This window comes from Danio aesculapii, chromosome 14, assembly GCF_903798145.1.
Source record: "Danio aesculapii chromosome 14, fDanAes4.1, whole genome shotgun sequence".
NCBI lineage: Eukaryota > Metazoa > Chordata > Actinopteri > Cypriniformes > Danionidae > Danio > Danio aesculapii.
Genome location: NC_079448.1, coordinates 35,967,460 through 35,991,392, shown reverse-complemented (window position 1 = coordinate 35,991,392; position 23,933 = coordinate 35,967,460). Strand labels below are relative to the sequence as shown.

Genomic DNA, 23,933 nt, shown 5'->3' with positions numbered 1-23,933 from the left:
AAACTTTTGTCCAATACAATATGTGCTTAAAACAAGAAAATATGTTAAATTGAATAATAATTGTACATGCTAGATATCTTTTGTAATTCATAATTTAAATGTATTACATTAAAAACTAAATATGTTTCTAATAAATATTCTTTAAGAGATGCAGATAAAGATATACATAAAAACATAATATTATTATACACTAATGTTCATTTCAGTTTGAAATAAATAGGTTTAATGATATTTCACTTTAAAACAAGCCTCAAATACCCCAGCAGGCACAGGACGTCAATATGAAGTCAGATTGAAGTTGTACCCCAATGTCGTGGGATGTTGACAGAACCCAATATCAGGCCGACATCAATGTCCAAAGTCAAAAAAATGTTGCATTTTGGTTACTTTTCAACGCAACCTAAAAACAACAAAATATCAATGTCTAATGATGTTACAGCTTGACATTGTGTGGACGTTACCATGACGTCTATCAGATGTTGGATTTTGGTTGCCATACCTGATGAATAAATGTCAATATGACGTTGGTTTAAGATGTTGGCTCGACATTAGATTTTGGTCACGTCATGTCATGCCGTTATTGGACATCAAAATAACATTGTTCTTAGACTCTGGTGAACTAAATTTAACCTAATATTAACGTCTTATGATGTTGAATGTCTGCTAGAACTGTTCAGAAAGTGAATTTCATTACTTTTGCCTGGAAACTAGTGTTATCATCATCAAAATGATGGCTTATTAAACTGAGGTGTGAGCTTTGTCACCTTGAAAAGAAAACAAATGGAAAACAAGTACTAAAACTGAAACTCCAGTCTAATTAGTGCAATGATACAAATGTGTGCCAGTGTCAGTGCCGTAGAAAGAGTGCTTGTTCTCCAGTCAACACAAAGCCACCATTGACCCCTTTCTCCCGGCCAGAAGTCAGAAGGCAGTAAACAGCCAAACAACTTCTCCTAGTGAAAAATCACAGCAGTTCGTAATGTGCGCTGGGCACTATGCCTCCATGGAGCTCTTGTTGGTCCTGGTGTTTCCTCTCCGTCGTTCTTGCTGTCAACACTCGGCAAACCTCGTCAGCTCCAGATTTTACTGGTGAGTGTGTTTTTTTTTCTGATTTTGATAGAGGAAATTCAACATGCAGTGAATGTCCCAAAGGAAAGAAAACATTCTGTAGTTTGCCTCTCACACAATCCTTGTCAGCAATCTGTAGAGTATCAGTTTAAGAGGACGGGTGTAGGGGTCACAGAACTGTCCCATCCTCCTCCATTGTTTGAGTACAATCCATACAAGACAGGCCAGATATCAACATTAACCCATTCTGAACCAAAGACATTTTGAGTTAAAGCTCGACTTATAATGTAATATATATATATATATATATATATATATATATATATATATATATATATATATATATATATATATATATATATATATATATATATATATATATATATATATATATCCACAAATATGAAAGAGATAGCCATTATGTATTATAGTGCCATATAAGTCCTCAGCAAAATGTATTAATGCAGTTCATTATCAGTCATTCTGATTGTCCACTATAAGCTGTAAGTAACTTCTTAAAGGGACAGTTCATCCAAAAATTAAGGTTTTGGCATTATTTGTTCTGCCTCTTCCAAAATCTGTTTGAGTTTCTTTCTTGTGTTGAACACAAAAGAAAACATTTTAAAGAATGTTAAATGGCTACCATTTTCCAACATTCTTCAAAGTATCTTATTTTGTGTTCAACAGAAGAAAAAAATCACGTAGCCACTTCAGTGATAAATGTTCATTTTTGTATATGAGAACATATTCTAATACCCCAAATCGCAAAATGAACAGTCTACTTTTACTCTAATGGGAATTAGTCAACATTTAAGTTGCCCATTTATACAGAATGTGAAATAAAGTGCAAGCTCATATTTTGATTATCACAGGCATTTCATTGTTTTGTAGTTTACCCCCATACAAACATAATGGCTTCAGGAGTCATAATTAGCCAAGAATAGCTCATTGTGTTTATTTGTGAGTGTGTCTGTGCCTGGCACTGCACAACAGAGAGCTGTACAGATGCAGAATGGTGTAACCAAAGAAAAGACAGAAGGACGAGGCAGACATCACAATTGCCATTGATCCAGTTCCTCCTCATTGAATACTTATGGATGTGATCCAGTGTAGGATTGATGCCATGCATGCAAAACACATAACAGGCACCTGCGCTGTGTGGAAAAGTGAAGCGTAAGAAAGAGGAAAATGCTCCTTGAGAGGGGAATCTTCTGCAGGATCCCTCATGTATGTCCTTCACAAGATTTAAATCTTAAATCAGCAGTACTGTGAACAGGAAGAGTGCTTTTAAATCATGTTGCTGTGATTTCCTTTGGCTACATGACTGTCCCTGACCTCTGCCTTGCTTTGTTTTCACTAACAAAAAGTTAGTTTAGGATTCAAAGACTACTTTACCTTGCTTTACGCTTTACCTTAATGTGACCATTTTATATATATATATATATATATATATATATATATATATATATATATATATATATATATATATATATATATATATATATATATATATATACTGTTTATATATATACTGTTTATATATATAGTGCTCAGCATAATTGATTATTTTTATAATTGACATATATATATATTATAATTGACATATTTTCATCCATTTCTCTGTGAATATAGACAATTTATTTTGGTGCCTTTAAACAAAACAGATTTATTTAACTGATATATTTATTAAAATAATATTTTAGTCACCAAACATAGAAACTGAAAGAAAATACTATTAAATTCAAAGTAAATATTCCCCCCAAAAAAATTACAACGTACTAGATTTTGGACCATTATCATAAGTTATTTTGTTAGATAAGCTCCAGATTTGGCTTCAGTATTGACTAATCTATAAATATAATATTGCATAGCTTCCTATTAAAAATTTGAATTTAAAAGATAGATTTGTGAGGGGAGTACTTATATATATATGCTGAGCGCTGTAGATATTCACAGTATTTCCTATAATAATTTTTCTTCATGTTATTTATTTTATTTTGGCTAGAATAAAAACATTTTAAGGCAAATATTATTAGATATTATATATTTATATTTATAGTAGCATTTTAATTATTTTTTTCGATTTCTATTTTTATTGTGCACTTCAAATACTGCAATATATTAATAACATGTGTGCAAACAGGTATAAAATATAAAAAAATAGAAACATGGTAACTCTGAAATTTATTATTTATAGAAATGCATAGCCCTACTGACATTTTAGATTAAAAAGAGCAGTTGTCGTAATGATGGCGTGGATTTTCTGATGGATGTCCGCTCCAGGATGGAGTAACACATATGCTTTCTTATGTCTTTATGATTATTAATAAAGTCGACCGTTTAAGAGGCTAGATTATATGATGACCTTGGGGTCATCCAACTTCAGAGTTAAACTGGAATAATATGTGTGATTGCTTTTCTGTATGCCAAATGATTTGTTTCCTCAGGATCTACCCAACTAGGCCAGAGGTCATGGAGACCTCTTGAGTGGACCTGGATGTTTGTATGCTTGAGATATTAAGATATTGTACACACGCACATGGAAATCTAAGTCTATCTGTGTTTTAACCAATCATGGTACAACACCTATATGTATGACGCAGTTAATAGCATTATTTTCGAATGTAATTGTTGATGTTTTGAGATTGTAAGCAGAGCGGCCTACGAACTCATTGTGAGTGTTAAAGCTGGCTTCTGCTGATGCAACCGCAAACTATCTTGAGTAAACTTGAATTGAATCTCTGACTCTTCATCTGACTGGTCTTTTTTTGTTAGAACAGTAAAATATCTCTACAATAGAAACCCAAGAATACCTTTTTACATGACAAAGCTTTCATTTTTACCCACCTTGCAAGATTAGATTACTAAGGGAACTGGTTTGTTCATTGTCATATCACTGGATTTGTAGAGCAGGCTTAAGTGCATTTTCTAAATGCATTTCCAATACATTGTTTGTGTACTTAGCAGTGACATAGGCCTTTATTTTGGCTATCAGTGGCTAACAGCATTTTTGTTTCTGTTAGATTACCTGCACAGGATCCTGAAGAACCACACTGCTCATGCCTGTGATGGAGAGACTCTGTCCATCAGATGCCCCTCTAGAACATCAGTGGCTGTGCTCTCTGCGTTTTATGGCCGTCACGTCCCGAGTCCATATCTATGCCCGTACACAAACCTGAACATAACAGAAGAGAACACTGACTGTGCATCGACCACAGCCATTCAGGTAGACTGTATTCGATCAGCATTTATTCCTCCTTTCGTTCGAGAGACAAAAACATCCTGTATTCAGATTCTTTTCACACTCGATCTGTTATCCTGCTTTACTTTTCTTATTTTCTGGAGTTAAAAAAAATGAGTCCTGGTTATTTATACTGTTGTGTGACACTTTACAGTCCTAAGATCTAGCATCATTATTCACTGTCACAGTTTAGGTGATTGGACAAACAAAGCATGCAACCTGTTTACTTATTATTTATACAACCTGTGTTTGCTTTACTGTACAAAGCACATGAGGACTTTCAGTTGCAAAGTATCATATAGCTGTAATATTCGAAAACCACATTTTACTCAGTATACACACACCATAAGAAGAAATTCATAGATTATACATTCAACTACAGCAAATCAAGCACATTGACATGTCTGCCACCTAGGAAATATCAAAAACAAACTCACAAATAACTCACAATAAAAAATATGTGCTTTCCAAAATAGCAATAGCAATGTATGGCTTCTGGTAGTAAAATTGGGTTTTCTTATATGTGTATTACTTTTGTTGAAGTAGTGGAATAAAACAAACAAACAAACAAACAAAAACTGATAGAAATGTTATTAATAATATTAATGCTTACTGTAAATTTGCCCGCATTCAGGTATTAGTAAAAACAGCTATTTTCTTCTGTGATTTTGCTTAATTATTTAAAAAACAAGATTTCTTTTTGCCAATCTTTAGTTGAAATTTGTAGATAATTGTTTTAAATTTGGCTTTAAGTTTTTTGGTATAATCCTAATTCACTTCAAATCTGTTTCATTTCATTATTTTATTTAAAATTCATTAAAATAGTAAAATTAGGGCTGCAGATTTCACATCCAGTCACAATGTCAAGAAATAAATCAGGCAGTGCATCTATTGGCCCTGAAGCTGAGCTCTTGACCAGTCATAAAATAAAATCCTCATACAAACGCTCTCCTTAAATATAATATAATTTTCTTTATGGCTTAGTCCCTTTTATAGTCTAGGCTCAACACAGCGGAATGAACTGCCAACTTATCCAGCATATGTTTTACGCAGCGGATGCCCATCCAGCTGCAACCCATCACTGGGAAACATCCATACACTCTCATTCACACACATATATGGATAATTTAGGTTACCCGATTCACCTATAGCGTATGTCTTTGGGGGAAACCGGAGTACCCAGAGGAAACCCACGTGAACACAGGGAGAACATGCAAACTCCACACAGAAATGCCAACTGACACAAACGAGGCTGAAACCAACGACCTTCTTGCTGCAAGGCGACATCGCTACCCACTGCGCCACTGTGCAGCCCATAATATAATATAATATAATATAATATAATATAATATAATATAATATAATATAATATAATATAATATAATATAATATAATATAATATAATATAATATAATATAATATAGGCACAGTCACCTCACAGCAAGAAGTTTGCTGGTTCGAGCCTCGGCTGGGTCAGTTGGCATTTCTGTGTGGAGTTTGCATGTTCTCCTCGTGTTGGCGTGGGTTTCCTCCTGGTGCTCCCGTTTCCCCCACAGTCCAAAGACATGGGGTATGGATGAATTGAATAAACTAAATTGGCCGTAGAGGCTCGAACCAGCGACCTTCTTGTTGTGAGGTGACATCGCTACTATAATATAATATAATATAATATAATATAATATAATATAATATAATATAATATAATATAATATAATATAATATAATATAGGGGCGACACAGTGGCGCAGTAGGTAGTGCTGTCGCCTCACGGCAAGAAGGTCAGTTGGCGTTTCTGTGTGGAGTTTGCATGTTCTCCCTGCGTTCGCGTGGGTTTCTTTCGGGTGCTCCTGTTAGGCTAAATTGTCCGTAGTGTATGAGTGTGAATGGATGTTTCCCAGAGATGGGTTGCAGCTGGAAGGGCATCCGCTGCGTAAAACATGTGCTGGATAAGTTGGCGGTTCATTCCACTGTGGCGACCCCGGATTAATAAAGGAACTAAGCCGAAAAGAAAATTAATGCATAATATAATATAATATAATATAATATAATATAATATAATATAATATAATATAATATAATATAATATAATGGTCACACTTTACAATAAGATTTCATTAGTTAAACTTAGTTACTGTATTTACTAACATGAACTAATTATGAATAATACTTGTACAGCATTTATTATTTATAGTTCAACACTTGCTAATGTATTAACTTCCAAATGAAAGCTTGTTAAAATTAGTAAACAAACAACTGTATTTTCATTAACTAACTTTAACTAACATAAATTCTCCAATGAATGTATCGTTCATTGATTGTTCATCTTAAAAACGCATTAACTAATACAACCATTTTGTAAAGTTCTACCAATATAATATAATAAAAATATTATATTTAAAAGTTCTAAACCGTTTTCTTCTTTTCCTTTATTCCGTTTAAAACTGGAAAACAAATTAACAAAACGTACACGGACTGCTCTAAATCATTTGTTACCAAGTATTATTTAATCTCAGTCATAAGTTTTTTTTTTATTACTATATTTAGAAAGTGATGTCTGAGTGCCAGGATCGACAGGAGTGTCAGATTCCTGTCGTGAGTCCAGTATTTGGTCAAGATCCCTGCCCTGAAACCAGGAAATACATCATTGTCTCATTCAAATGCAAGCCTGGTGAGACACCACTGATTGTGATTCACTCTATAGCCCTGTAAAAAACTGAGCAGGACATCACTGAGGGCCATTTTATTTGTCTCCACAGAACATCATCGCTCGAGAACGGTGTGTGAGAATGAGAGGCTGAGGCTGACCTGTAAGAACGACACGGTTCTGGCCATCTATTCAGCCACATTCGGCCACCTGGAGCACGACAGCCTCGAGTGCCCTCAAGAGGCGAAAACAAAGACGGACATGGGTCTGAGACTACAAAACACTCTACTCACATCTAGCGGGAAAATCGTGCTACAACAGCAGAGCCACTGCAGTAGTTTTAAAGGGATAATTCACCCAAAAATCAAAATTATGTCATTTACTCATCCTTAACTTGAGTTTTTCCTCCTCTGTTGTATACAAAGGAAGATAAAAAAACAGCCATTGACTTGTATAGTTGTTGTTTTTTTTGTTCCTACTACAAATGTCAATGGCTGCTCGTTTTAACATTCTTTAGAAAAATTTGTTTTGTGTTCATTCATTCATTTTCTTTCGGCTTAGTCCCTTTATTAATCTGGGGTCACCACAGCGGAATGAACCGCCAACTTGTCCCCCATATGTTTTACGCAGCAGATGCCCTTCCAGCTGCAACCCATCACTGGGTAACATACGTTCACACACATACAGTACACTACGGACAATTTAGCCTACCCAATTCACCTATACCACATGTCTTTGGACTTGTGGGGGAAACTGGAGCACCCAGAGGAAATCTATGCAAACACTTCTCACAAAAGCCCTCTTTTGTGTTCAACAAAAAAAAGAATTTCATAAAGATTTAGAATCACTTGACTGTGAATACATGGTGTTGAAATTTTCATTTTTGGTGGACCTCTTTCATTGAGTTATGAGATTATGCTGAGACACTATAATTTTGGGATTTTGATCTTTTCATAAAGTGCCTTTTTCCAAAAATACACCTTGAAATACTTCTTTTGTCACATTGAATCATAAATCTCCACTTCAGCAGCACTTATATTACCCAAACATCACTGATTAATTCATACTGTATCTACATTCTACATGTATGTAAAGAGAGATATGTCCAAACATAATTTGCCTCATTATATTCAACATTTTATTTAACAAGATTGTCATCACATTTAATGTCATAATGCCTCATTTCCATATTTAAGCATGATATTTAATAAAAACTTGTAATACCAAAAAGGTTCACAGTTTTTTATGCAACTTGGGGAAGTATTGTGATAACTATTATTTTTTCATTTGTTTTCTGTTAGAGTGCTTGTCTCCGTCAGCATTAAGGAGGGTGTCGAGAAAGTGTCATGGCCGGACCAACTGCTCTGTGATGGCTGATGCTCAGGGTTTTGGAGACCCCTGTTTTCCTGGCACCAGAAAGCACCTGCGAGTATCCTTTACGTGTGGTGAGTTTCAATATAGAGAAACCACACACACCTTATTGTTTCATATTTGAAGCATTAAAGCTTTTTGTTGTTGTGCATTTAGTACCCCGGTATCTCCTGGAAGATGTTGGACGTGGAAACATAGATCCCTTCTTGCTCTCTGACTATACACATGGTGAGAAAAAAATAATGCTCAGTGCAAATTCTATTGATTGCTTTGATAATTATCACTTTATTTCACTCATGCTTTTATTAAGGTGTTAAGATGCTTTCAACTTAATACCTGCAACTTGATACATGTGTAACTACTGCATTTGAAAATAGTAGAAATCTTCCTCATATTTAAACCCTTTCCAGCTACTGAGTAACTCTTTTAAGCATATGACAATATATGGACTAATATGTATATTTTGTAAATAGTGAAACCACACACTTCTGCCCAAGATGACAACACAATGCATGATTGAAATTTATTAAAAATCAAGCATATGCACATTTTTTTATAATTAAATTATATTTATTTAATCATTTATTTTTCTTGTGTGCTGCACATAAAGCTCACTATATATGTGAAATCAGGACATCTAAATACAGTCAAGCCGAACTTATTCATACCCTCATTAGTTACTTTTTCCACAATGATGCCTCTTGCACATCGTTTTAATATTTTTCAGAATTGTCCATAGGAGTATGAGTAGCGTTTTATTGTAATCGAAAAAAAAAACATTGTGCATTTTTAATCATGCCTCTTTTTTAGTAAAAAATCATGTAAGGTGTATGTAAACTTTTAACCATAACTGTACTCACATTTATAACATAACTGCTAGTTGGTTGATGATGGCCCTGCTGACTGCTGGATCCAATGCCCTGTTCCCCCTTCACAGGAGGGTGGTATACTGGCCCCGGTGTGTCCAGACCACAAAACATATTCACCAACTCTCTGGAAATCTTTTCCCAAATCCAGGGTATGTTAGATGTGTGGTTTGATCCCACAGTATGCAAATGATTTGTCATGTTACTTTTTGTGATCAACTCAATTTTGTTTTATGACATATATATAAATAATAAATAAATAAATTTATATATATATATATATATATATATATATATATATATATATATATATATATATATATATATATATATATATATATATATATATATTATTCATTCACATACTTGAACATTTATACATAATCTCAAAACCAACAACTAATTATATACAATTGCCAAAGCCCTAGACAGCAAAATCCTTGTATTGTAGATTAGATGGCTAAAAAACAATCAGTGCTCATTTGGATGAAGGAAAAATAAAGATCTTTACTTTGACAAAGGCCAGATTGTTATAGAAAGTCAATTAGGTCAGAATATCTCTTAAACATATAGGATAAATTTAGTTTCAGGCCACTGACAATGTCTGTGTCATGGGGATGACATAATGATTATGATATAAAACTTTTGGAGATTGACCTAAATCCATTGCCTTGTGGATGGGGCCTTACTGAGGCATAAAGTCAATAAATTACTAATTACCTGATCTTGATCCACTCCTCTGCAGTCTCCTCCACAGTTCACTGACTGTATTGGGTTGTTTAAGCTTTAGCTTTGTTGCCAATGATTTTCCAGAGATTTTTTATCAGGTTTAGATCGGAACTCCATTTTATTATTTCTGTGTTCTATGATGAATTCAAGGAAGGAACTTCATTTTGCCTAAGTAGCCTCTTATAAACATTTATACTCTGTCATCTGTATTACATAGATGGATGGATGGATGGATGGATGGATGGATGGATGGATGGATGGATGGATGGATGGATAGATAGATAGATAGATAGATAGATAGATAGATAGATAGATAGATAGATAGATAGATAGATAGATAGATAGATAGATAGATAGATAGATAGATAGATAGATAGATAGATAGATAGATGCTAAAACAATTCATTCTTCTTAGATTGCTAATATCAGCAGTCAGCAATGGCCTTCTCATTTTAAGTGTGGTAGTATCTCATATCTAATTGATTTATTAGTATATTCTCAATTTTAATGAAGGTTGTATCTAATGTTAAATATTTATGTACTTTTTTCCATCCCTTCAAGGTCTTCCAGAGACAGTTGCTCTATATTTTGTCTCTGGTATATGTGCTGGACTGTTTTTTTTGCTGTGTTTGTTCGGCCTCAAATCCACCCTAATACGAGATCTGAAAGACCTGGCCTCTGAGCTGGGAGATGAGCTGAGGTCCTTTGACGATGATGCCTCCTTGCGTTCTACATTTCCCCCCCTCACGCGCCCTTATCGCACACCGGACGTGTTCAACCCAGAGATGATAATGACAGTGGTGATGGAGGACAGAAGGGATGAGGACAAACCCGAAGTGCCCAATGGAGACATCTGGCCCCATATCAACTCCAGCCCTTATGCAATGCACAAAATCAAAACCACCTCTGCTTGATCTCAATGTTCTCTGCATGTTGTTGACCATTTTCTTTAATAAAACAAACACTAATTGTACTAGGAAGATTGAAATACAAGATTAGAGTGTCTAGGTCTTATCTGCTTGTGTTTTCTCAATAGACTATTCATGTATGCATTTTCATATTTATGTATAATTCAATCTGTGATTATTAAATGTTTGGATGAAAGTCTGGCATCAGATTTATTTGGATGGTGCGTATATTAAACATAATATAGGCCTACATTATATATGTGATTATCAAGCAAATTTAAAATAGATTTGTTCTAATTTTTATCTAAAACCTGTAAGTATTGTATGTGAACAAATATGTGGTGCGCTAATGAAATTGGTTTACCAGGCATCCTAGTTTTGTGAGGCAAGTGCCAGTTTTTTTTTGTGTGCCCATGTTACAGCATGTTTGTTCAAATCAAGCTTCACATACTGCTGCTGGTTACCAGAGCAATCTAAACCTTCATCAAACAGATGCTGAAGGTTGAGCCATGCTTATTAATTACTTCATTACTTAACCTTCCTGTTAACTTACTGGTCAAACAATATCCGTAAGCCAAAAATAAATGTAAAATAAAACTGTAAGTTTAAAAAAGAATAGCCTTCATATAAACAATTAATCTTTGTTAAATTTACAAACTTGATATTTTCTTTAAACTCTCCAAATGCTCACAAAATCACAGACCTTAAAAACAAATGCAAGTGACAAACTTTCACTATGGCCAAACTTTGGAATGACTCCAAAATCATGCCCTAAACTTTTGTGCTGCTCAACTATATCATATTTTTATTATGACTGTTGCTGAATGTTGATGAATACATGTTGAAAAAGTATATTGTGCAGCCCTAATAGGTAATGTAATCCACAACACTTTAAAAACAAAACATACAAAGATATGTTACACACATTTTTTAAATACATAGTTATTAAGTGAGATTTCAATGACATTTTGTCCACTGTACCTATTAGAAAATATCACCAGTTTCCATTTTAACCTAGTTAGGGCATCTTATTTTGAAATAATAATAATAAACTTGCTACATGCAGCAGGACAAGCATCCGTACTATATCCGTTTTGGTGTTTGAAATGTACATATAATGAAGCAACAACACTGTATCCGCTTAAAAAGCGGGTGTTTGACGAACGCTTCTCAAAAACAAATATTGAAACAGTGCAGTGATCCATACAGCGTGTTTCCAGCGAATATGCGCAAACAACGAGCATCCCTGATCAGCACATCATTACACGCCCAGGAATGTTGCTGCGTTCGGGAGAGCGCAGGGACGATGAGCTCGAAACTCATACATTACCGGTGATGTCTCACCACATAGTTTGGTCAACACTAACCGAACACTACTCGAGAAACCAATGGTTTATTATCGCACAACCGTGACCGCTCACAAGCTAAACCACACTCTTTTGTTTATCCTCTTTAGCACGCATAGTCGAAGAAACGATTGTATATTTAATGATATTGACGGCGTTATTTGGATTTTTTAGTTATTTAGTTACCCGGAAGGCCAGAGCTGTTAGGGGCGGAGCCTGACATGAGAAAACACTCGGGCTGAGGTTAGCCTGCTTGCTAGCCGCCTGACGGCTTTAATTCAACACTCTTATCAACATTCATGATGGAGCCTTCATTCGGGATTTCCGAAAGCCAGTGTATAGCCGTATCCTTTATTCGGAAGCTCGGTTGATGATTTTAGTTTTATTGACGTTAGCAGCTCTCTCATTTAAAGTCATTTAGCCCGGTCTTGTTAGCCTAGCTGTAATGGTAAAATAACATTTGTTTTCGTTTTGCCAGTGTGTCCGAGAGGTCTAACTTTGTTTTAGATGCTATATGTTATTTGTGTAGCTGTTTCCTCTTTGCCGTCAAGTTTTAGTCACACATCTTTATCTCTTACATTTCTTAGGAATAACTTGAACTGCATCGCGTGACATTCCTGTCCTGTCATTTGATATGATGTGTCTGAAAGGGACTGTATGCCATTACAGATGCTACAGAACAGCTGCAGTTAAGAACTTACCCAATGCGTTTACGTAAAGTCTAACAAGTTCTTTGATTGTGTGGTGTTGAGGGAGGGAGAGGGATCAGGGAGAGCCATCATCAGGCGTCACACTTTTCCACCCTGTTCTTCTGCCCCTTGATATTCAGTTGAATCTTTGACAGTGGTTTTTTTAGACTGTTAGAGGACATGAAATCAGAAGCGGACAGAAAGAAGCAAGACTCCTGTCCTTGTTAGAGTGTTCTGGACAGTTCAAGTGAGTAGACTCTCTGTTTGTATATCTCAGCTTTCCATTCCATTTAATGATTCTGCATGCTTTTGCTGTTTTACTTTGGTTAAAACAGGACTAGAGTTAAAGAGAAAGATCATTATAGTGTTTTGGGCTGATCTGCTCATTTTATCAGCTGGTAAAGTGTCTGTTTGTGCTATTACATCGATGATGGTGTGCTCGTTTGAGGTCTTTTGGGCATGTTGGCATTTAAACCCACAAACATGGGGTCTTTTAATTGCAGGTTTTCTAACCAGCATCTCTATATTGAGAATGCAGCTGGCTTATGTTTTTTTCTTCTATGTTTTACATTCTTTATTCCACCGGTTGCAATGCTTTTCTTTTCAATCTGATGTTTGAAAGACAAGACATCCCATTTTGTTGTTTGTATCAGATGAATGTGAAGTGATGTTTTATACATAACCATCATTGTAAATGCAAATAAATTGTCTAAAAAGTCTAAATATTGATAATAAATTTTAATGGAAATACAAAAAGACTATGTGGGACAGGCCAACAAAGACTATTGTTTGCAGAAATTAGCGAAGTTTAATTTTGGTAAGACTCTGATGGTGGCATTTTATGAGGCCTTTATACAGGGTTCAACGCTAAGGATTTTTTTCTACTGGTCCAATCTGGCCAATGATTCAGATTTTTACTTGCCCTGGCAAATTTTTCACTGGCCCCACCAAAAGTAAAGAGAACCTATTTTTTGCCACATATTTTAAATAATGTGTCAAAAATAATGTATATGAATCTAGAATTTAAGCATTTTAAAAATGTTAATAAATGTGTCATGAGAAACATTAAAAGTGTTATGCAAACGAAAAGAGCAGTATGGTAAATGTGCAGTTATTTTATTACAGTTCGAAGTTATTTAACAAAATGTGGCCGACTTGACTGACTTCATTTTTTGTGTCGTGTTGTTCTCATGTAAATGTCTGCTTCCAAGACGTTAGAAACAGACTTTTTCTTTTACCGTTGTAATTTGATGTTGCCGCCACTTCACTGTACTGGTTGTTACCAGGTTACGAAAAAAAATTAGCATGCTCAACAGTGTTAATTTTGACAGCAAATTTTGATTTAGTTTTTGTCTTAGTCTGACTAAAATTCCATTTTAGTTTTAATCATATTTTAGTTTTCTGGATCATTTCATTTTGTCTAGTTTTAGTTGACTAAATCTACTCTAGATTTAGTTAACTAAAATATATATGGTTTAAAATATTATATATGTTAATTTATAGAAAATATTCTAACTTAAAATTAAATAAAACATTCTCATTAATATATGGAATATAGCTTTTCCGTTGAACACCAAAAATTAGATATGCATTGTTTAATTATATCAAAAGTAATATGTCAAATTCTGTGTCAGCAATCAATCCACATGTAAGAACAGTAGCCTACTGAATATGCTGGATTTGCAATTATTTAGCAAACTTTTTTAAAATGTGGTAAACTATTAATGTTTTTGACCAGTCTGTCGAACAGTTTCAAGCCATTAAATCTTTGAAATGTCTTAAAATAGTTAAAGTCCACTTTATAATGTCAGTCTATAGGCTACCAAGCTTAACTGTTGTATTTGGTATTAGTAGAGTAATGACAGAAGACTATAAAATGATAATGTATTATCCTGTAAAATGTGCACTCAGTCCTATGGCTGTGTTAACTCACATAGAGCCATACTAAAGCAAAGATACATGTCATGTCACGCATCACACACTATGATTAATTCTGATTGGATAATTTCTAAAAAACATCCCTTAATCACATTCTCGTCTCATTTTAATTAGTCAACGAAAATGTCAGTATATTTTTATTATAGTTTTCGTCATCACGTAATTTTTATTTCGTTTTCGTCTCGTCTTGGTCGGTAGAAACTAGTTTGTCACGAAAATTATAATCAAAAGTTTTCATCAGCGAAATTAACTGATGCTCAAAACATCAAATCAGATAAGAGGAAACGAAAAGCAATATGGTTTTTACAACATCACAGAGAAGGTCGCATTTAAAGACTTAAAAGCACAAACTTAAAATCCACACAATTGACAAATAGTTGCAGGCAAATGAAACTTTAGTGACAAGGCAACACTGTACTGATCCTGTCTACCCTCCCAAGCGTTGCTCACACTGGCCCTGCCATCGGGCAGTCCTTATTGTTGAGCCTATACAATCCAATTTAACTTTTTCATTGATTTGTTGCTTTGCTACTCTAAAAGTAGCAAACAGAAGAACTCGCTGTTTAAGGTTTTAAATACCTGCAGCAAATTATTAGGGGTAAAAGCACCAGGGTTATCCTATTTGTATGAAAGCCAGGTGTTAAAGAAAGTCTATCAGATTGCATCTGATATATCCCATCCTCTTTGTGATTCATTTCAAATACTTCCCTCAGGATCTTGGTATAGAGTCTCTAACAAGGACCAACAGATTAAAATTTTCATTTGTTCCTTGTGCGATTGATTTGCTGAATTTTAATAGGATGAGGTAGTTGCTGTTTTTAGTACTATTAATGTTGTTTAATGTTTGTCTTAAGTGTGTGGTATGATATGTTTGTTGTAAATCTAGTACGCTGCAGAACAAATTATTCCAAAAAGGGGACTATAAAATTTACAGTAGGTTTACAGTAAAGTAATAACGTTTCTGAAAAATAAAATGTGAAAAAATGTGTATTAATGTCCTATGTATACTCTTTGTAATATTTATGTATAAAACGACATAATAAAATATTTATATAAATGGGAATAGGGTTGCATGGTTTACCGGTACTGTGGTTGTATCGTGATACTATGGCTTCAAAATACTGCCGGTGCCACTGTAATTTGTAAACGGTAGTATCGTCATTAATGGTGTGTCTACAACATAGATAATGTTGCATGTGGAAAAGTCACTAAAATGCTCACACATTTGTGCAACAATAGACCATTTTATTTTAAAAGTCTGTAGTTAGTTCAGTTTAATTAGTTGTACATTACGTCAGTAGTGATTCACTCTCTGTATTACGCTGCCTGACTGCCTGTGGTGTCAACATGTCCGGTGCTGACATAATGGGGGCGGGTACTTTCACTTTTCACTGCTACAGCCACTCACCTCTGCTTGTGTTCAAACCAAACTGAGATCGGCGCGGTCTTTCTTATGATAGGTTTTTATCCTTCATACATGTTGAGAGATCAAGTTGATCGACTTGATAAAGGAGTATGTCTTGACATGATCCACACAGACATGACTTAGTAAAGTGTGAAGTCCTGCATGATTTTAATCATTGCATTAGTCTGAATGTAAATCCCCTCATCAGGCAGCACTGGAGCAGCGCGAGAGAGTGGAGCACAGCGCATCAACTGAACAGTATTAACATAAGAAAAATACACAACTAAAGACACTTAAATGCTTGTATTTGTTGTATTTTCACCAGCTCTGTGATGCATGTCCACAACATCATACATTGGGTTAAATTAGGCTGTCCAGTCTCTGTGTTCAGTCCTTTACAATTATGGTGAAAACCCAGAAAGGCAGGCAGCGTAATACAGAGAGTGGAGCAAAGTGCATCAAATGATCAGTAATAAAAGGGGAAAAAAGCAAACAAACATCTGGTGCTTGTATTTGCAGCAGCTCCACTTCCACAACTTCACGCATTGGGTTAAATTAGGCTTTACAGTCTCCTTTACTTTTCATTGTATTTGTTCAGCGGAGGGAACGTAACCAACCCAGTGATGTCAGACACAGCGACGTTCCAAGATGGCTGCACCCTAGGTCTAAAATCTATAGTAAAACATGCCGTTTTCTGCTAAATGGTTACATTAATCAAGTTTGTTTAATATATTTTCATTAAAGTGGAATCCAATGTACAAAATAAGGTAAACTTGACTGAGTGCTTCATTTCCCCTTTAATGTTTAGGGATTAAAAGCTTAGTTGTACAATGCTCCTCAAATAGGGTCTTTTTTTTAAATAACCAAATGATTATTGTTCTAAATAAGTTACAAATGAATGGTTTTGAGTATATTTCTTTAATGGATGCTGAGGGAATGGCTGTAAATGTGATGCCTTTATGTCCTGAGACAGCCAGGATAAAACTTTTAATTATCACTGTTTTGTATAGTCATGAGGAAGCACAAATTTTTACAAGTACATATTTAATCAGATTAAGCTTGCGGTTTTATTTCTACATGAATATATCTGTTTGAATGGCGCTGAAACATTATTTCACATGCATTTAATTTTTTATACTGGAGATATTTGAAGGATTAAACACTTGTATTTAATATACTTATGTATATACATCTCTTTTAGTTAAAATTGTTTAAGTAATTTAATTTGAAATGAGCACCAGCTCTGATGCATCGCCTTTGACCTTTTTTGCACTTTTTTTTGTAACAATATTCTATAATACTTTTCTTATGAAAGTTTTAAAGACTTTATACCTAAACTTTATGCTTAAACTTTATATTTCATACTATGAGGTGATTTAAAAAAAGATAAAAGAGCAAATTTGTTGTTGCTTGACCAATTTGTTACACAAAAATCACATTTGCTGCATTCTCTAATCCTGGCTATGGTTGTTATACTCAACCATGATGACTTGTACTCCTGACAACCCCAGGAATGTGTAAAGCGTACATTATAAATGCCCCTAGGCTGCTGTAGATGTGAAAGGCTCTGTGCACAGTCATATGGTGTTTAGACGATGTGGTTTTCGTTTGTATGTGTGTTAGAGAGCAATGGTGGTGGGTGCCAGCGTGCTGTCCATTATCCTGCATTCCACCTCAGTGTCCTGGAGCCTAATAAGCCTCACATGAGCACACAAACTCTTTAACTGCATTAGGAGTGTACACACTCAGCTTTACTCAACTTCGAAATAAGCTGAGTAAAAGAGCTCACACATGGTTGAAGCACTGTGTAATGACAAGGAACTTTTAAAAATAAGAATAGATTACACTGATATTTTAAACCATGTGGATGCGTTTATTGACAAAAATATAATTAGAACTAGACATAATTTTATGGATGTCAGAACTCTTGGATTAGGAAGACAAATTAAAATAAAGTTAATGCTTTTATTCACACAGAAACATGAATCAGTACATATATCAAATACAATCAGGATCAGCTTTATTCTGCTTATAATATGTGAGAACCAATGAGGTTTGTTCTCATGTCAGCTAGTAGCACTAAGCATTTAGTCATTTCTGTTATTTGTATGTGCTAGGGCTAAATAATATATCTTTTGAGCATCAATATCGCAGGATTAGATTATTTATTAATATTAAAAGATAAAGAAATTATTAAAAATAATGTTTTATTAATGCCTAAAATTATTTATACAGTGATGAGTGTTAGTTTACGTTTGATTGTTCAGTTTTTGTATTTGAGTTAGGGCTGCACAATATATCGTTTCAGTATCGATATCGCAATGTGAATCGATTTTATTTTAGGAGTGCCCATGTTTTGTATGTAGGGACTTTTAATCTAGTTACTGAAATCTCATGATTCCTATAAATTTCAGCATTTTATAAATTAATAGTAAATTATTATAGTAAAGTATAGTAAAAAGTGAAAAAATGGTAAATTAAGTTGAAATCTATGAATGGAGTATTGTCGATTTACCCTGACAGACTGTAATAAGAGTGCTTGAAACAAAAATATTAAGCTGCATTGTCATTGTTAGTGTGGCAGCAAGTATCACAGTTTAAACTCAGGAAGTTAGATAATATTTTTAGCATGGGAAATTATAACCACCACCAGTACATCAGGTTACATAAAATAATTTATTTGATGATGACCGTGTTTTTACGTTTGATTGTTCAGTTTTGTTCAGCATAGATATCAAATGTGCATATACGCAATAGTCACATCGCAAGATAAGCAATGTTGAGTCCGAATTAATGTTGATCAGGATCTACAGTATTGTATTTAATGTATCTATTAGGAATTTGTTAGATTTAAGCAAAAAAAATGCTTTTTCTACTTAGAATAGTTGAAAACAATATTATTTTACTTACCGCTCTGGCAGATATTTTTACTTGTTTTAAGGAAAAACTCTTAATTTTGGCTTATTTCTTCTGATGTTGAAAACAAAACAGTATTTTTACTTGATCTAAAAATGTTTAGATATTTAGACTAGAAACAAAACAAAGCAAAGTATGAAAAGCATTTTTTGCATTGCTATTATTCACTTTCTGTACCTAACTACAGAAATACCGGTATACCGTTAGGCTCCCCAGGAAACCATCAAATATTCAAACTGTCTTGTGAAACTGCATTCATATCGCAACATTTATCACAGAAAAAAAATAGCGCAATATCAGACTTTTCCTAAATCATGCAGCCCTATTTTTAATACTTTTAGACTCCCCAAAAACCATAAAGTGCTGTTTATTTAACTTTTTTATTTCACTGTCGTATTTTTATATGCTTGTAATTTATTATATTTTATGTAGATGCACTGCATAAAGAAAGACCTTCTTAAAGATCTACGGCTGGGCGATTTGGCCTTAAATTAAAATAAAAATTAATTGAACATTTTTACTTTACAATTAATGAACGATTATTTTATTGATTTGTTTAATTTTTTTTGCCCCCCATAGTTCACCGACAAGTTTTGTACAGTAAATATGCTCGCATATTACAAGTGAGAGATTTTTGAATGTAGGGTGGATTACTTGATTTTAAAATAATTGAAGGAAGCACACACTATTTACTATCTATCATTATTTATTGAACATCAGTGTTGAACAATTGAAATTAAAGCACACATAGCCATAAATAACTTGCATTCAAGAAACAAAAATATATTTTTTTCATATTAAAAGTAGAAAATAGGCAGTATCTCTTCTAAATAAAATAACTTTTGTATATCCTGTAAATAATATTTATATAACTGTGCACTTCTTGCATCTTCTGTAAACAAATATTTTAATGTAAATAATCATTTTAATGTAATGGGAAATATGCAATCTCGTGACTCCACATGCGGTAGGGTAAGCAATTGAAAAAACATCCTGGAAAGTTTAGATCAATTTCTGAATGTCGATTTGGATTACTTTTCTATTAATCACCTAGCCCTAACTTGAACACCAGTCCATCCAAATCACTTAATTAACTCCTTCCAAATAGAGCTATTCAAATCATCTGGTGTATTTATAGTGTAATTGATTCACAATGTTCGATTTTTCCAATATGGCGCATCCCTAGTATGTGTATTATGTCATTTAAATGTCTAAACTACTTTAGTTTTTAAACATTTGTGCCTTTCAGAAGACTTGAGTTAAATCAATAGGTTCATGTGGATTTTTATGAAAATGTTAAACTCCTCTTTAAGAAGTATTTGGAGTGCCCATGTTTTGGATGTGCAGACTTTTAATCTAGATACTGAAATCTCATGATTGTAAAAAAATATCAGCATTTTATAAAGTAGTAAAAGTCTTATCGCTTGGGGAAAAATGGTACGGTAAGTTGAAATCTTTGTATGGAGCATTTAAGATTTACACTGACAGACTGTAATGAGGGTGCTTGAACAAAAAAATAACAAGTGAGCTGCATTGTCATTGTTAATGTGGCAGCAAGTACCACAGTTTAATCTCAGGAAGTTAGAAGATATTTTTAGCATGGGAAGATTATAACCATCCCCACTACATCAGGCTGTTATTTGTATTGATTGAATGCGAGATCGCTTAGTAAGTCTGGGCCAAATTTCCCTTGTTCATGAGTGCTGCGTTTCCTGGCAACAGCATCCATTACAGCAATTAGCATCTTCAGAGGCTGAGGGAGAAAAGAAAGGGGCTCACTGACAGCACAGAGGGGTTCTAGTCTTGCCTACATGCGTTTTACATAGCACACTTGGCCAGCGAAATCCAAAGGTTTTTCCAATAATCCACCGTAATTGAATTTCCCATGGAGTGAAATGGAGGTATGACCATGTTGAGAGAAACCTGATTCCCTGGAGTTGGCACTGTTAGAGTGAAATATGGTCTGCGATTAGCCTTCCATTATGCATTTATCCTGCTGCATTTTCCACAATAATCTACATTCTGATGCCGCATGTTTGATAAGATCAGATTTTGCTGGACTGCAGTGGAAATATGAGAGAAAAACCAGCATTCAAAAGTTTTGGGTAGTTTTTAAAGATTTTTTTTAGAAAGAAGTTCTTACCAAGGGTGCATTTCTAAAATAAAAATATAGTATTCGAATTATAACAAAAATAACAGTTGTCTTTGTTAATATATATATATATGTTTTGAAAATAATTTACATTTTATATGACAACTGGTTTTCAGTAAATGATTTGATACTTTTTTAACGTTCAGTAGAGCAGCAGTCCTATGAAAAATAGCCCAAATATTTAGTAAAATGCTGCTTAGAAGTAATAATTTGTATTACAACTAATAAACTCAAACCATCCACAAACATTTATTTATAGGAGAATACTTGAAGCGGTGGTCCGCTACGATATATTTTAAACTTTAGTTGATGTGTAATGTAGCTGTGTGAACATAAACAACACCTCTAAATCTAAGACGCTTAAATTTCAATGCAAAGGGAGACTTTGGCTTTTACAGAGTTAGCTTAGCGAAGCCTACAGCAAACAAAGTTTGGGGACTACATAAAAATACATCCGGGTTAGTGATGTCATAAACTCTTCAGATTCCGCTCAAACACCCCACTTATTGAAAGGGTGTGGTCGGAGGCGCTGCAATGTTAAAACAGAGATGCTTCCTGGTGATGTGGAGCTGATCTGCGAATCACAGCACATTATGTTAGCTGACCAATCAGAGCCTCTTGAGGGCGAGCCTTTCAGAGGAACTAGGAAATATGACAGTCGTTTACCTGTTAGCCGAGTAGCTGTATATAATCAAAGTAAGATATACAGTTGAAGTCAGAATTATTAGCCCCCTTTTGATTTTTTTTTTCTTTTTTAAATATTTCCCAAATTATGTCTAACAGAACAAGGAAACTTTCACAGTATGTCTGATAATATTTTTTCTTCTGGAGAAAGTCTTATTTGTTTTATTTTGGCTTGAATAAAAGCAGTTTTTATTTAAAAAAAAAAAACATTTTATGGTCAATATTATTAGTCCCTTTAAGCTATTTTTTTCAATAGTCAGAACAAGCCATCAATAAACAATAACTTGCCTGATTACCCTAACCTGCCTAGTTAGCCTAATTAACCTAGTTAAGCCTTGAAATGTCACTTTAAGCTGTATAGAAATGTCTTGAAAAATATCTAGTAAAATATAATTTACTGTCATCATGGCAAAGATAAAAGAAATCAGTTATTAGAAATGAGTTATTAAAACTATTATGTTTAGAAATGTGTTGAAAAATTATTCTCTTCGTTAAACAGAAATTGGGGAAACAAATAAACAGGGGGCCAATAATTCTGACTTCAACTTTATGAAAAAATAACATGATTTTCTACAAGTGAAGCATGATCACACATTGCTTTGCACCCCATTAACACAACAAAGCCTTAAAAGTATACTCTGGACAACCCCTTTAAAGGAAGTCTTATGAGACGCGTTATCTGCTCTTCTATGGCTTTTCATGAATGGATCTTTTGTTGTTAGGTTGGATATCCTTTCAAATCCTGATGCAATTGTATTAAACCCGGTGTCCCAGCTGTCCATCCCCATCAATAACCATTTTCGGATCATTCGAGGTAAGCTGCAATTCATTCAATAGTAACCACCAGAAAGACTTTTGTAATGATGTAAATGCATTTGCTCTTTTCTGACTCTAACAGTTTTATTTTTTTCCTGTACAAACTCACCTTTGGTCTCTGTCAGTGAGGCTGAGATAATAAGCACTGTGTTTCAATGATAAAAATTCTCTCCCTTGTTCAAATATTTGCGCAAAACATTTATCACCATAGGCAGAAAGCTGTGTGTAATATTTCCTGTTACAGTCTTCTGAAAATCTGTTTCTGACATGCTCTAATGTTCCATTTTAGAGGCCGAAGAAGCTCTTCTCATTGACATTGACTCTGTTAGCAGTAAGTTTTATTTATTTATTTTTTATTGTTTCTGCATTTTAGTTGTGTATTTGATTCCTTGGATTACAATAAATTGACAGTTTCTCAGAGTTTGCTATTTTAATACATGTAGTGTGTTTGGAAGATTACATCACCATAGGAATTAAAACCAAATGTGTTTCTAATAATAATTTCATCATATTTAGTTGAATTGTGCAGTTGAATCATATCATGATTTAGTTCATCATCTGGCCATAAGCAGCTTATTGTATAAGCAGTCAGCCTAAGCAGCTTATTTCTACTCTTATCCATTTAATTTCAGAAATTTCAGAACTTGTATGAAATGCTAATAGCTTGCATTGTTTTTGTGCAGAGGTTACTAATGCATTCTTCCTTAATCAATTGAGGACTAAAGAATTAAATGTAGGATTGTGATGTTTGGATGTAAGAATGTGACACTGTTTTTCAACAGAGACAGTACGGATACGTCTGCGAGGTGAACGAACACCGGAGCTTCTGCTTGAGCTTCAGGATGACGGGCACACGCAGTCTTTTCTTGAGCATGTGACGAAGGCCAAACAGCAAGGTGATACACCTTATTTTCCTTGCACAGGATGCAGCCACAAACATCAAGCCACATTCCTTATTTATTAACTACTCTAATCATTTATTTACCTGGGTAACCAACACCCAGATTTATAGCTTTGTCAGTAATGAATGCTTCCCTGGAAGAATTTGACCTCAAAGCCAGACCGAAGGTTTGAGAGTTATACATTTATGGTGTTGGTTTACTTGCGTTTACATTGTTATATCCACAATCAGAGCTTAGGCCGCCTGCTGTAGGAGTTCT

At 34.3% G+C, this 23,933-nt stretch overlaps 2 protein-coding genes across 4 annotated transcripts in view; both read left to right on the top strand.

The window, feature by feature from the left end:
* Positions 1-928: 928 nt before the first annotated feature.
* Positions 929-10,995, top strand: si:ch73-335m24.2 (protein eva-1 homolog C). Of its 2 annotated transcripts, XM_056472243.1 has the most exons (8): positions 929-1,089; positions 4,092-4,294; positions 6,854-6,977; positions 7,066-7,218; positions 8,255-8,398; positions 8,481-8,552; positions 9,262-9,342; positions 10,481-10,995. In XM_056472243.1, the coding sequence occupies exons 1-8, from the start codon at positions 996-998 to the stop codon at positions 10,831-10,833; spliced, it is 1,224 nt and encodes a 407-aa protein (XP_056328218.1). In that variant the 5' UTR covers positions 929-995; the 3' UTR covers positions 10,834-10,995. The 2 variants fall into 2 exon arrangements, with proteins under 2 accessions (XP_056328218.1, XP_056328219.1); XM_056472244.1 differs by lacking the exon at positions 9,262-9,342.
* A 1,167-nt stretch (positions 10,996-12,162) lies between these two features.
* ocrl (OCRL inositol polyphosphate-5-phosphatase) overlaps positions 12,163-23,933 on the top strand; it is a 32,579-nt gene continuing 20,808 nt past the window's right edge. For both annotated transcript variants that reach the window (XM_056471814.1, XM_056471813.1), the window contains exons 1-5: positions 12,163-12,517; positions 13,030-13,109; positions 22,680-22,771; positions 23,063-23,104; positions 23,556-23,669. In XM_056471814.1, coding sequence (XP_056327789.1) covers positions 12,473-12,517; positions 13,030-13,109; positions 22,680-22,771; positions 23,063-23,104; positions 23,556-23,669 — 373 coding nt within the window. In that variant the 5' untranslated portion in view covers positions 12,163-12,472. The remainder of the gene's footprint in view (positions 12,518-13,029; positions 13,110-22,679; positions 22,772-23,062; positions 23,105-23,555; positions 23,670-23,933) is intronic.

Bases quoted from the DNA above. Each gene is read 5' to 3' on its own strand.
- si:ch73-335m24.2 (XM_056472243.1), top strand. From the start codon at position 996: ATGCCTCCATGGAGCTCTTGTTGGTCCTGGTGTTTCCTCTCCGTCGTT. The intron at 4,295-6,853 runs GTAGACTGTATT...TACTATATTTAG, and splicing joins CATCGACCACAGCCATTCAG to AAAGTGATGTCTGAGTGCCA. The intron at 8,553-9,261 runs GTGAGAAAAAAA...CCCCCTTCACAG, and splicing joins GCTCTCTGACTATACACATG to GAGGGTGGTATACTGGCCCC.